This window comes from Mauremys reevesii, linkage group 13, assembly GCF_016161935.1.
Source record: "Mauremys reevesii isolate NIE-2019 linkage group 13, ASM1616193v1, whole genome shotgun sequence".
Lineage (NCBI taxonomy): Eukaryota > Metazoa > Chordata > Testudines > Geoemydidae > Mauremys > Mauremys reevesii.
The window spans coordinates 41,491,084-41,506,193 of record NC_052635.1 but is presented as its reverse complement, the minus strand read 5'-3'; the positions used below and the strand labels follow the sequence as shown (position 1 = coordinate 41,506,193).

The 15,110-nt window shown below is 39.0% G+C and overlaps 1 protein-coding gene across 5 annotated transcripts in view; it reads right to left on the bottom strand.

The window, feature by feature from the left end:
• SS18L1 (SS18L1 subunit of BAF chromatin remodeling complex) overlaps positions 1-15,110 on the bottom strand; it is a 30,595-nt gene that overhangs the window by 12,844 nt on the left and 2,641 nt on the right. For 3 of the 5 annotated variants that reach the window (XM_039497887.1, XM_039497886.1, XM_039497884.1), the window contains exons 2-6: positions 10,754-10,830; positions 8,288-8,372; positions 6,254-6,398; positions 1,486-1,683; positions 266-430 (exon numbers count right to left, since the gene is read on the bottom strand). In XM_039497887.1, coding sequence (XP_039353821.1) covers positions 266-430; positions 1,486-1,683; positions 6,254-6,398; positions 8,288-8,372; positions 10,754-10,830 — 670 coding nt within the window. Of the gene's footprint in view, positions 1-265; positions 431-1,485; positions 1,684-2,352; positions 2,459-6,253; positions 6,399-8,287; positions 8,373-10,753; positions 10,831-11,651; positions 11,668-15,110 lie in introns of those variants that run through there. The other 2 variants (XM_039497885.1, XM_039497888.1) reach the window with 2 other exon arrangements.

The following is a 15,110-nucleotide window of genomic DNA, read 5'->3' as shown; positions in this document are numbered from 1 at the left end:
CACTGCAGTAAACTGAAAGAATTTCATTGACTTTGTCGACTCAGTCATTTCTGAACTTTAGAAATGGAAAGCTATGAAAATAAAACTAGAACAAAACCTTATTGACATTCTACTTGCACCTTTCACCCTGTCTGGCATTTCCTGTCTTATCAACTTTCACTAAGGTCCCTCATTTCCAGATCATTATGGCTTCTGTGGCATATTTGTCTGTGACAGCAGGAATGGTGGGGTAGCCATCTTTCTGGAACTGAATAATACACCATACCTTGCTGAGAAGGTCTGTAAGGGCCCATGGGTCGCTGACCCATCATGCTGTTGCCTTGATTGCTCTGACTCATCATGGCAATGGAGGACTGTCCTTGGTAATGTTGGCTCCCTCCTTGTGCCGAGTTGTAGTGGGATGTTGCCGCTTGCTGGTGCATCATGGAGACTACATAGAACATAGGTAAAATTGTTTTCTAAAGGGATATCACAATTCTTTTCCTACTCTTTTTTGAAAATAACTAAAATCAGCCAGTTTAGTTTTAAAGTTGCATTCAAATCATCATTCAGTGAATCCTCCATGAGGGGGACAGGGGGAAAAAAAAAAGACAGAAATTGTTTACTTTTTCCCAGTGTGCATATTTAACTTTTCTACATTCTAATCTGAACCCATATGCTGATAACATAATCAATTCATACCATTATTTTTCTGTCAGGTATTTTAAAATACATCTGATCTCAATAAATAGCAGAAATAATTTCTGCAACATGACTACAGAAAAGGGCCCTGTATGAGGAAACTGAAATATTTATTCTTCTTCACCTGCACCCTTAACTTCAGCTGCATTTTTTCTTTAACCAACTTTCCCTTTCCTCTTCTACCTTATTTATAGGCCTGATGACTACAGAATTTAAGTAAATTGAAGTTATAGTATTTTTTTTTCTGATTTTCACATTACTTCCTTGAAAGAATTCTTTAATATCTGATATGCTATTCATTACTTCGTGGTGAACATTTTTAAGAGACAGGGACAGATTCTCCATTGCCCTCTGGCCCCTTTGTGCCACTCCAGCAATGTGAAAGGCCTGTAAAGGGAGTGGAAATATCCACTGAGGAATATCACCAGCATGGACAACTTCTTTAGCTGGCATAACTATTCTTTAACAGCCCCTCTCACAGCTCAGAACATATGGGCGATATGTGTTGGGTCCGTCACGGTATGACCAGAGTGCTGCTGCACTCTGGATATTCACTCCTTCCACCACACGCTGAGGGCCATGGGAAACAGAATGGAAGTTAGAGTGACACTGAGGCTATTTTGACTTATTGTGAGTCCAGAAAATACTGAACACAAAGGTAGCTTAAAACCACGTCTTCTCCTGCATCTCTGCTCCCGTGCAGGAATAGGGTTACAGAGAGTATTTACAGCACATTTTCACATGTTGTGCATCTTTGAAGCCACTGAAAAGTCCTTTCAATCCCAAAAGGAAAGGGAACCTTACCTGGGTTAGACTGCATGCTGATATTTGTTCGAGAGACGTAATTGCCTATTGACCCCTGGCCTTGCATTGGCACGTTCTGAGATGCAGGCACTGTATGGCTATAACCAGGCCCAGTTCCATGGCTGCTCACCGTCATACTCAGAGAGGTTGTGGGCATTGTATTCTGGCCTGACTGCTGCATAGACACATGATTAGGACCTAATAGATCACAACAAGAAGAGTGATGGTGTTATTGACAACCTACGCTGAGTATAAAAAAAATTAGTGCTTACCTGGATTCTTGTTATGGTACCTAGGAAGGGATATATATATATAAATATTTTATATACCAAAGGCCATAAAATAAAAAAATAATACTACCCCCCCAATCCCCAACATTAAAACCCCTGTTAGTTACAAACAGCCAAACCTACCACCTACTGTCTGTTATAAAGCTATGTTGAACCTTGTCCTAAAGACTACCAAACTTGGCTTTGCTGAATGGCAAGCAGGAACAAATTTCAGAAGTGAAGGCTCTCCAACTAGAAGGCTCTGCCAGCTTTTCCTAAGACAGAGGCAGCTCTAATAGTTGGCCTGGCTGGCAAATGCCAGCTGTGGCTTCAGCCACTAAACTGAAACAAGAACTCTGGGAGTGTCCGAGCCCTTCAATAGCTCAGGTGTTCCCTGACTAGGTTCAACCCCTGCTTCCTGCTTCCCCTGAAGGTTATCAGCTAACCCTCTCTTGTAACGGGTGTTGTTGGGAGGACCCAACAGTGGCTGGCAGCTCCTCTATGCTGCTATTGCATCAAACACAACTGCTCTGTGCCCAGCAGCAGTACCAAACAGACTTTCTCTTCTGCGAGTGTTTAAAAAGATAGAAGAACATACCCAGGGACCCTGATGCCAGATGGGCAGTGGGAGAGAGGAGCTAGCTGGATCGGGAGGGAGGGTGGTGAGGTATCACAAGGCCCCATAAAGGTGGGAGTGGGAAGAGAGGAAATGGAGGAAGAGGTCCCTCAGCAAGCCCACCATATAAGGAGAAAGGGGGCCCCACCAAACCTAATTAGAGTAGAAAGGAAAGAGGGGATGATGGCACTCACCCTGCCTCTGTACTGCCTCTACAGCTATCACATCCTCTTCCTTCTCTCTTCCCCTAGCTTGATTGAAGATACCCAGCAGTTTCAGAGGGAAAATTCTCCAAAACACCATGCTAGCCCCTACTACCATGACCATTCTCTTCCCAGTTCATTTGCTGACTTGACCCCTGCGCTAGGAGTTCAACCTTTGGGATTCATACTAGCAGTATCTTGCTAATTGTGACTGGGACACTGTATGTGGTTGCTTGGTTGATTTTGCTTTTATAGAGGTCTGTAAAAGCCCAATCCAAAGCTCACTGAATTTAACACAGAGACTCCTACTGACTTCAGTGGGTTTTGGATTGGGCCCTAAAGAAAGACAACAAGGTTTCATAGGGGCCTCTGAGCCAACCCATATACTAAATACAAGTTTTCTTCAGTGAACAACCAAAAATGTAGAGCTCTGTATTACCAGGCCTGTCCTTAAGCATAAACAACACAAAGTGATTTCCTGGCACCCACACTTTTTGGGGGTGATCCCACAGTTCTTTCCTGACTTGACAATTTATGAATTCCTGATCTCCTCTCATGATGGTGAGAGGGGTAGAAACTCCCAGTTTTCCTTTGCAGTTGTATGATACAAGAAAGAAACTCATAACTTCATTCAACTCTCCAGCAGCATGGAGCCTCGCTCTTGCTCAGGGTCACCCAGTTGATAAAGCTGACCTTGTTCTTTCATACACATAGCTGTAAGTTGTGGTCAATTATCTGTAGTCTAATAAAAGCCAACAGTCAATAAGAATAGCTATCAATATGCTGTGGTTGTACCCAGGGGCTGTAAGCACTGTCCTACTTACCTTATCATATGTTTAATTATCTTAGCTCTTACTGTTATTGGATAACTAACTTCAATTATGCAGAACCCCGTCCTTATTTCATATCCAGTATTGCTCTTAATTCTTTTAACAACTTTTTGCAAACTTAGTCATATTTATTGTGCACTGTTTCACGTTGTTGCAAGACCATTTAGATGGAGACACATGCAGGATCTCCAGATAAGAAAATGTTTTCATGTTATTTTGATTTAATTGATATTAATTTTATTTACAGTCTGAACGGCATCTTAAAGTTTTTTGAATACCAGTTTTCCTTAGGTATTCTTAAAGTATTTACAAATATTGAAATGAGAAAACTTGCTGGAGAATGTTTTATTTCATCCCTTATAGAGCGACTATGGGCCAGATTCTCAGCAAGAGTAAACTGGTATAGTTCTGTTGAAGTCAGTGGAGCTATTCCAATTTACGGCTGCTGAAGTCTGACCCTGCAGTTATGTATGTCTTATAAAGCTGATACTTGTTCTTCAGCGGAACAGAAGACAACATGGAATCTGAATGAAGCATGGAGTTTGTAATCTCTCTGAATGAAAGTGCTTCTGCTGATGGATCTTACAAATACTGCAGGTTGAATTAACTACAGTATTGATAACTCTTGCAATATTTGTTGGTTTTCTTAAAGCCCAAGATCCCAGAGTTACGTTATTACATGAGAATCTCAGCTTTCATTTAAAAAACAGTGTTTCTGGCACTCATAGTTGCAGATAAAAACTTGAAAACATGACCCAAATGTACATGAAGCTTGAAAAATAGAAGGCAATAAAAAAAAAAGCACCTAACATTTTTTTTTAAATCTTGCGATTTTTGTAAACCAACCTTGTGATTTCTGGGGTCTGAGTCAGGATTTTTGAAGGCATGGGATTAACAATACTGCGATTGACCACGAGTGGTAAGGCTGACAGACTTTACAAACTGCACCATTAGAGCTTGTAGACTGGCTGTTTAAGTTTGGTGGTTTTAGCTGTACATCCAAGGCCTGAGAAATAACTAACTTCCAATTGGTGTATCAGGTGGCCTATCTGAAATGCTAATGGTAGTTTCTGTCCATTTCCTAGTAGACTGTTGTCCCGTCACCAAAATCAGCATCACACTTGGCACGCTTGCTAGCAGTCTTATGAGAGATGTTAAGGACTGAAGAGATGTTGGGAACTGAACTACCTTCTCACTTCTAGAGGGGATCCTTCTAAGACCTGACTGAGGATAATGGAGGGTCAGTGTGCAGAAGCTTGTATTGCTGCCCCCTGGGTTGTACCTGTGATGCTAAGTAAACAGAGAACTTTAGTTCTATATTGCTGCCACTCAAACACTTTCACAAATACTAGAGCTTCCATTTTCAGAATTGCATGTACATTTGTGTACCCAGTTCGCAAACGTTACTATCAGTCAATGGTTGTTCAATGCCCTATATGAAATTAATTTGTCAGTCTCAGTCTAGTTCCCAATGGACTGCTGTTCTCATCACAATATCAACTGGCACTAATCAACTGCTTTGCTGACATTCTCAGCAGAGGCAAAGGATTGACTGGGCATTGAGACTAAACTACCTTCTCACCCCCGGAAGTGAGTCCCCTTAGGTCAGGGTTGACGCACTTTGGTGGGGCAACTCAGGGTAAGCTTACGCTGCTGCTGCCCTTGCTGATACCTGTTCTGTGGATAAATAGAGGACTTCAGTCTCCAGGGCTGTCAGACACACACACAAATGTAAGGAAAAAAACAACAATAATGAAAATGTAGATTCTTAGTGCACAGAACAATCCTCACTGACTGAGGATTTCTGTTGTTACTGAGTACCATGCAGGAAGAACACTGCAATAGGAAGGCCCAGAATAAATTTTAAAAGTCCAGTTCTTTAAACTGCAAAACTATTCTAAGTAGGACTCTCATCCATTAATTTACAGATACACTAGTAAGTTTAACAAAAAAAAAGTTGAGTAGGTTCATGACATACATCTGCCTAATAGTCCTCCTGCCAATGTTTGTGGAACAATCACGTTTTCCTATTTTTAAAAACTGTTCTTTTTCCTTTCTAACACTTTGTGAAAGACCAAAGCAAAGGGAGAAAACTAACTAAATGATTATGAAGTGGAATAGTGAAACTTACCATACATCAAATGTTAAATATATGAAGTAAACAAAATGCAAAATAGAAAAAAAAATCTCTTTTCTTTCAGTTACATTCATTCATGGTGCTTTTGCAACAACATGGGTATAAAAAAATTCATACAAAAGTGCATTTTTTAAGTTTACAGTTTTCCATTAAAAGCTCTATGTAAGCTATTTGGTTATACTATACAACATTTTAAAGGCTACTCTAAAAAAAAAGAGAAGACTAATGTAACTGCATTTTATTTTTGAAAGGGTACTTATCTTAGAAAAACTCTGAAGTCTGAGGACTTTGATCTTGCAGTTTTTACTCATGCAAACAATCCCTGCTCACCCTATCCATCCCTTTGACCTGTATGGGGCTGCTTGCATGAGTGCAAAAGGGTTGCAACATACAACTCAATGTATGTTTATTATTAAAACTATATTTAATTTTGAGATATCTTTTTATTGGTGATTTTCATTGCACGTTTTAAAATATTTTGTTTCATATTTATTTCCCCTACATAAATCAATTAAGTGGGCTGGAGCCCTTGCAGAATCCAAGCAGCAGTATAAACTGTAGCCATTTTGTGAATATTTCAGCATGTGCCTGAAATTCCCATGTGGCTGAAAGGTGAGTTACAGAGCTGTAAAAGACCTCTTCTAAGTATATTCTGCATTAATGATTTTGTTGCTGGGCAACCAAAAAGCAGCACAAAGGGGAACAGAGCTCACCATTGCTAATCTGACTCTGCATGAGGGAGGAAGGAGGAAGGCCTGTCCCAATTGCATCACTGAGATTGCTCTGTGAATGGAGAGATTGGTTGGATGCACTCTGAGTCATTCCTCCTGGGCCCAAATTCATGTTTTGCGTTGGTGGCTGCAAACAACAAGAAGGGGAAGCAGATTTTTGGTTAGGTTTTAATTAGAAAAATAATAACCCTGAAACTAACCTTATTATGAATACAAAGTGACTCATCTGAACGTGTGCTTCCAGATTTTAATCTTACAGATTTGGGGCCTGATCCTTCAAACCTTTATCACATAAGTATTCCTTATAGATTAAATGCAGCCGGGTGCAGAGCTAGGGTGACCAGATGTCCTGATTTTATAGGGACAGTCCGGATTTTGGGGGCTTTTTTCTTATATAGGCACCTATTATCCCTGACCCCCGTCCCGGTTTTTTACACTTGCTATCTGGTCACCCTATGCAGAGCAGACTGCGTAAGGCACATGCCCCCTAGTGCCTAAATGAAGCACGGTCCTTGTGATAGACCCTCTGCACAGAGGTGAATTTCATCCTATGCCAGTAGCATCACTGAAGTCAGTGAAACTACATACATGGGCAAGGACTACTCACATAAGTAAGGGTTTGCAGGAATTAACCTTTATAAAGCACATTTTTAGTTATGGCGCTGTGTATATGATACTTTCTAAATCAATTAGGTTAGCAAGAAATTCACTGCAGAATTAAAACACAAACATAGAGCCTGATCCTGTCAATTTACTCAAACAAAACTCTCATTTAAATCAATGAGAATTTTGCCCGAGTAAGGGCATTAAATCTGACCACGAGTCTACAAAACATCTTCAGAACAATTCTAGTTTTGATCTTTGATTTATGTAAGAAATGTAAGTTATATTAAGGAAAACAGGCTTGATCAGTCTTAAGTATTTACTTACATGGAGAACAAAAATTTTATAAAAGAGAGCTCTTCAGCAGATAAAGGTATAACATGGTCCAGTGTCTGGAAGCTGAATCTAGACAAATTCAGACTCGAAATAAGGAGCAATTTTTAACAGTAAGGGTAATTAGCCACTGGAACAATTTACCAAGGGTTATGGTGGATTTTCCATCATTGGAAATTTTTAAATCAAGATTAGATGCTTTTTCTAAAAGATGTTCTCTAGTTCAAACAGGAATTAACTCAAGGAAATCCTATGGCCTGTGTTATGCAGAAGGTCTACATGATCACAGTGGTCCCTTCTGGCCGCAAAATCTAAGAAAATATGGTCTCAATCCTCCAGTTCCTATGGAGGCAAAAATGCCTTTGAAGTCAGTGGGAGTTTTTCCTGCAAGAGTACTACAGAAACAAACCCCATATCTTTAGATCACAGCTGTCACTCTGGAATAGGCATTTTGCATGATTCTGTCACTGAAGTCAATGACAAAGCTGCTATGGATTTTGGTGGTGCAGGACCAGACCTTTACAGTAGGCTTATCACCATGCATGTGCCTTGCAAAAAACCAGGCTGATAGTACATGAAGAAACATTATGCAACATATAATCATGAACTGGTGGCAGATTTAAGGACCAATGTATTGGTACCTTTCAGGACTAGAAATGGCAGCCTTGTACCACGAGAAAGGGAAGTTTCCAGTGACACACAGCACTTAGTTCAACCCTAAGAAGGTCCTGAGCACATACAATAGTGATATTTAAATACAGAAAACCCATTTTTGCTTATTTAGAGATTTTTACTAGATCCTGTTGAACCCTGTACAATTTGATTCACGGTAATGTAGGCACCTGGCTCTGCAGGTGGCAGGATTAAAAAAATAGTCCCGATAAACTATAAAACATGCATAGAGTAGTTTTTCTATTACTGTCCATTGAAATCCAGAACTTTTTTTTTCCAGTATTTTTTCCTAAAAAGGTTTATTAAAAATGGCTAACTAGTAACAGCTTTTTGTCACGAATCAATACTCAAAATAATTGTCTCCTTGTTATAGTTAACATTGTATTTTATGTTAGTATTGGTACTTACTGCAGGAAGCAGGGACTGCATATTCTGGTTAGAATCTGCTATTGTTGCCAAGTAAACCAGGTTTCTGTGCAAGATTTGTTGGTATCTAAAAGATAAGGAATAGAGCTTACTTTGGGAAGAGTTAGCAATACCAACATATCCCATTTCATGAATTCATTTCAGCCTTGGCTTCTCTGCGCTATCTATAAATCACCAGTAAATGTAAATTAGCCCACTCTCTTCCCATCTTAATAAATAATAATAATGACCATTTCTGTATTGTCCTGCCTCTTTTCAGAAAGTCTCAAAATACTCAACAACCATTTGACAAATAGGTAAATTCTGCAAGTAAAGTTGGTGAGAGAGACAAGCTTTCAAGCTTACACAGAGATCTTCTTCGGGGCTCAAAAAAAGATATTACCTCACCCACCTTGTCTCGCTAATACCTTGGGACCAGCATGTCTACTACAACCCTGCCTACTTTCTTGTTTGAAAACCCCACTGAATGAGTGGCAGAGACAGGAATTGAGCCCAGAGTCTTGATTTCTTGTCCCCTGCTCTAACAACTAGTCAATTTCTTTATGTCAACACAGTCCTCAAGAGTATAAATTCTGGAGCTCCAGAAAACAAAACCTTTTTGCCCTGCAAGCAAGCTCAGGAGAACAACACTCTTTCAAGAGTGCTTTAACTCGCATGCTTACTGCCATCCAATAAAACCATCTGAAACATTCACCCTTCCTCCCAGTCATCAGTGAACTTGAAAAGATCATGATGAGAAAGAAGCAGGAAGGAACCTAGAAACAAAACATTAAAAATTGTGCCACTGACCCAGAAGGAAATTCAAACTTTTGGAAGCTGGAGAGGCACCAAAACAGCTAACTTCTTTTACTGTATGACTTTTCTTTTGGTGGAGGGTAGGGGCAAATGAGGGAGCAAAATGAATCCAGAATGGTGACAAGAATCAAAGTGATGGAAAGGAGGAGAAAAGCATGGTGCAGAGAAGGTACCTGAACTCCTAAGGCTTTGAGTTAATTTTTAGTGTTCAGGGTCTTTTGTGAGTAAATATCAGTGCAGGACGTAAATACACATCTCCCTACAGAAATGAATTCAGATCTCCTGTGATGAAGTCTTGAATCATTAGCACATAACAAGACAAATGCCTCCCTCTCCGTATACACACTTTCCCTTCTGAAAGAATAACCGCTTTCTCATGCCTGTCCTCCCTCAACTTGACCCCTCATTGGGCAGGTTTGGCCTGTTCCTACTGAAATCTAATCCATGTTTACAGTAAAAGTACATTGCTTTCATGATTAAGAACAATAAGCAGTGATGGAAACTAACAAGCCTTTATTCAGTTTATTTTGGCATAGATCACCAAGATCCTAGATCTCTAAAAATTAAATCCCCTTCTGATAAAACTATATTATCAACTTTGTGTATAATAGAAAATAATTACCTACCTGCTGATATTTATCTCCTGAACAAATAGTGCCATAATACTAAATTTACACTTCCTTATAATTACTTTTGTAAGTGTGGAGAATATTCTAAAGACTAATCATTTTCTTTATGAACGTCAGAGCTTACAGATTTATATACAGACTTACAGTCTTATGTTATGTTGTGTCTCCCCTGACTGTACATGCATAACAGGAGTTACCTGTATATGCCTCATAAGAGGAATATACCCTTTAAAGGCAAACCAGATCCTAACTTTCATTTTCATATAGTAAAGACTCTTCTCACACATTAATTGGGCATGTTTTTAAAAACAGCATAAATTTGGTATCATTCAATAATAGTCCAATCCTATAAGTTTTGCCTGCATCATGAGTGCATGATTGGGTCCTAAAAGAAAATACTGTCTTTTCTGGGCAGAACTCCAAATTTCCCACAATTCACTTCTCCTACTCCAGATATAGTCTATGGGGCCAGTCCTGCAGTTGATCCACACTCGATTTCAATGGGAGTTCTGCATGCGAAATAATTCAGGATCAGGTCGACATATAAATTTCAAGTTACTCATCATGTTTTTTAAAAATCAAAACTGCCATGATCCTCATTCCCAGTGTTGCTCTTCCACTGAGGGTAGTGATGTGCAAGTAACAAACTATGGTCAGTTTTAAATTTTTCCTTTGAAAACTGATGAAATATTCAACTTCCTTGCTTATTTTCAGAAGGTGTTCTTCCCTCTTTATCACCAACACCAATACTGTCTTGATTTCTGCACAGTTTTTCCTTTGCTTCGATATATTATTGATCCTGATATTTTGTACAACTACATTGCTCAAAATATCCAAGGTGAAAAAAAAATACTGTGTCCCAAGAATAATTTATACTTATTGACTAATGGTAAATCTTAGAAAATTAGCACTCCAAGTACTCTTGCCAGTGGCAGTTGTGCAACACTATTCGGAGTATTCTTCTTGCACTTTGTGGTAAGAACAGGAATAATATCCAAAATATTCCAAAGTAAATAATACTCACTGAGTACATTCTGCTGTTTTGCCTTTGCTCTGATAGTCCATAATACACTGTATTAAGTGGTGATTTTCATCTAGCATCTGGATAAAAAAAAAGATCAAAATACTTGTTACTATGCGATAAGACTAGAACACACCAAGTTCTGCTATCTGTTTCTTCCTTCTGTGATATTCCACTTTCACTCATTCTTAGCTTGACGGTTCTTTGTGCATGTCTGTTGCCTCCAGGTCATTATGAAGTTCCTAGACTGGCACAGGAATATTATTATGGAATCAAAACTTCCAACTACTCCCAAAAGTCAAATTTATTTATTGAACATTACTAGAAAATAAACTCCGGGGGGGAGGGAGGGGAGGTCCACTTTGTGTTAATCTTAATCTGTAACTATTGTATTATGCCTGAATAGGAATAACAGAACAGAAAAATATGACAAAAAAAACGATACAAAACTTCCTTATTAAAATATTTAGTGCATTGCTCTGGTTTCTGAGGACAATTTTTATGAAAGGTTCACTAAACACAACCCACAAAATTTGAGTTAATTTTAAATGGAGGAAAAGTCAGAAATGAAAGATGATACAACTTATACTACTTAAAACATGCTTCTATAAAATTACAGCTCATAAAAGTTATACTGTAGGCTTACACATCTCATTGGTAGTTAATACTGTAAAGAATAAATATGTCAATAGTATTTCTGTATTTTAGGTAGTGATTATTATTACTTAACATTAATATTGTAGTGGAACTTAGAGGGCTCAAACAGGTGAGGTCCCCATCATGCTAGGTACTGTACAAAGATACAGTAAACAGTCCCTTCCCCAAAAGCTTACAGTATAAAATGTGTTGGATGTTTGATTTAAAAATACACATATGAATGTAAACAAATTTCAACATTAACCTTTTTATGCCATGTCCCTTTTGCATTCCAGGACCATGGCCTCATGACTGCATTTCCGTTATCTCCTAAAGATGAGCAGAACATAGGTTGTACATCCATGTGAGCCCACTAAGACATATTGCTACAGTTTGCCAGAAAGATTCTTGAACAGTAGCAATCCCTGAGGCTAGTCTGGATCCTTCTATAAGATATGGAAAAAGGCAGATATGTAGATACCATGGGAGGAGTCTGGACTCTACGGGTAAAGGGAGCATTGAACCCCCACCCCCGCACATACTGGATTTAGCACCAATCACCAGCTCCAGATCTGAGCTCCAGAGTCCTATATGGGCATATCACAAGAACATATTTAAATTTTACATTTTTTGTTGAATTTGTGAAGTTTCATTTCTTGCATTTAGTAACCATTACAAAATGCAAGAAATGAAACCTGACAGATATGACAGCTATAAAACCTAAACCGCATGGTATTTGCATATAAATCTATGTTTCATAGATGATGGGGACAGGCTAACAAGTTTGCAGGCACCGAAAACCCCCAAGGTGTTTGCCCTGTGCCTCACTGTTCTTTAAATCACAAAGGATCACCAAACAGATACTTCACAAAGGGCTGTGTAATTGGGCCATGGGGCACCCTGTAGCTTTTAAACCAAGCAGACCCACTGACTGATCCCCATCTGATCCCGAGAGCCTGCAGCTGCATACTGTGCAATCCTTCACAATTAGCACAGGAGGCCCCAGTTTAATAAATTAGGGGAGGTCCTTTTATCTGAATATGCAATTCCCCTGATCTGGGATATGAATTTCTCTGTCTCTGTCTCTCTCTCTCTCTCTCACACACACACACACACACGTTTTCAGAGCCCTTTCAAAAGTAACCATCTAAGAGCAGCTACTCCTGGTCTAGAGGAGACATAACTGCTAGATTCCCAAAAGATTGCACATCAGCCAGGGTACAAGTCTAGGCAGCTTGCAGAGTTATCTCTGTATGGTCTCACCTCATTCCGCCCCATCTCCAAAACGCCTTTGCATGCTCCATAGGCCATAGAACAGGCCTGGTGCAATGCAGTGCAGTATGTGAAGTAACTTCTGCTACAATGATAGAAATGGTCTGCAAGATACAATACTTACAGAGCAGCCATAAGAACCTCTGTTTAATATCTGGATCAAGAGTCATCTGAGCTCCCTTTGCCATGCATCACAAATCCATTAGTTCATATGCATGCTTTTTTAATAGACTTACAACATATGTATGAATTGAGCTATGTATTTTCTCCAAGTATTTCTCCTTCAGGAACATATTTCACGCAATGATTCCCAAATTGATCCTTCTACACAAGAACATCAGGAAAACTGTGTAATTCCCCTGCCAGTTATGTACAATTGTTAAAGGTTCTATTCTGAAATATGGATCTTTCCTTTTCCATTTATTGGAAATATGAGCCCTGTCCATCATCACAGCAAAGAGTGGGTTAATAACCATTTTAATGAAATAAATTGATCTCCTTTATCTCAAACCTCTGAACCTGAGTAAAAAGCTCTGATTGGACCAATAATACAGTCTTTATACCGCCTCACTGTGGAGGCTGTTAAAAAATCTTATATGCTAGTAGTTAAAAGTCTGATGGTAGTTGTTTTAAATGGGCATCAAGCCACAGAGGGTTCTGTTCTAATTAAAAGTTATGTGCTGGATTTTAGAGAAGTTTAGCCAAAATACAGCTTTATCCACATGTCTTTGTTGAGCCATTTGCTGTGCATTTTTATAGTACATTTATAGGCAGATGTATTTTGACAGGATTTAGCTAAAGTATACAACACTACAGAATCAATGGGTTTACTTTGTTAGTCCTTAACGCCAGATAGATTGTTGCTGGGCAGAGGCACTTTCTCCACTAAATATCTGCATCTGATTCTAAAATACCTTTAAAAAATATCCATGTAACCTTATCATTGCCAGACAGTAAACATACTTTTACAGAGATTAAGTTCACATAAAATAATTTCAGACTATCCAGCCCTGCAATACAGCAAATTAAGAAGCTAGCATGTGAAGCATATTGCACTTGAAGAAGCACAGTTTGAAATCTGCATCACTGACTAGATTGAAACTGCATTCACAGGAGAATTACATCCCTCAACGTATTTTTGCTCTTTGAAGTAGTTCTGCGATAGAGAAAAATTTTGAGTAACCATGCATCAGTGAGATGATGCATGCCAGTAGAATAGATCAAAAACGTCAATTGACTAGTCTATGCCTTAAGCAAGTTCTAGAGTGGTTAACTTGTTTCCAAAAAATGAGTGTTCCTGGGCAAAATGCAAGAGAGCATTTCATCATACAACTTACATTGCCTAAAATTCACATTTTGCTTATTTTAAAATGGTTTCAAAGACAGAAATATTTTTGTCTCCACCAATTTCTTAGTGAGTTTAAGGTCTGCTATAGCATTTTTTATTATTTCCTTGATAATTTGTGGTGAACTTTCTACAAGTGAAAGAATGGAGAGATAAAAGAGTAAAGAAAGCAATATTTACAAAATTAGGGCCTGATCCAGCAAACAACTTAGGCCAAGATCCTCAAAGTATTTAGTTGCCTAACTCCCATTGAAATCAATGGCAGTTAGGCACCTAAATACCTTTGAGGATCTGCACCTTACTTATCATAGTCTATACTACTGTGAGCAGTCCCATTAAAGTCAATCATGAAGATGTGCATGGTTGTACGTACTACTCCTGATATTAAGTGCTTGCATGATTGTGCCTGTGTTTTTAAATTTACGTTATCATCAGGAAATGTTAAACATTCATTAAATATTTTCCACAAAAAGTTAGTATTAATTCAGCCATATATCTGCTTGTTCTATTTAAGGAATGATTCTTGACAAATTTACATACAGACAAAGGACCAAACATGGAAAAATTGGCAAAAGCTGCATTATCATATTCCTGTATTCTAGCCAACAGCAACCCCACACACAGCTCAAGATTTCTCTTGCTTCTGTATTTGTGCAGACAGAAAGGGTGTGTCATAGGGGTGTGTCATTACCAGGCATGGGGGTGTACTTGCAGACCATATACCCTGCCTGCTAGGGTTCGCAACATCCCTCTGTGACTCCTGTCATGAAGGGTCTGAGGAAAGGAGGTTCTGTTGTATCCTGATGTGGCAGACCTTCAGGGTATACCTACCTCCCGGAAGGTAATGGGAGGAGTCAGAGTCATGGCAGGAGTCAGAATCATGATGATCCACATTTCTCCTTTATGTTTTTTAGTACGTACTTATGCACACATGGGAACCCAGATTTGGCACAGAATCTTTATGAGCAAAATACTCCTGTCCGATTCACAGTGAAGCTCTTTGTTTCATATTCTGCATTCATGATGTCAATGGAAATTCCCAGTGCAGAACTGGTGGAAAATAAAAAACAGAGCTCTGCAGAGCAGAATGCAGAGGGTAACTTTGTT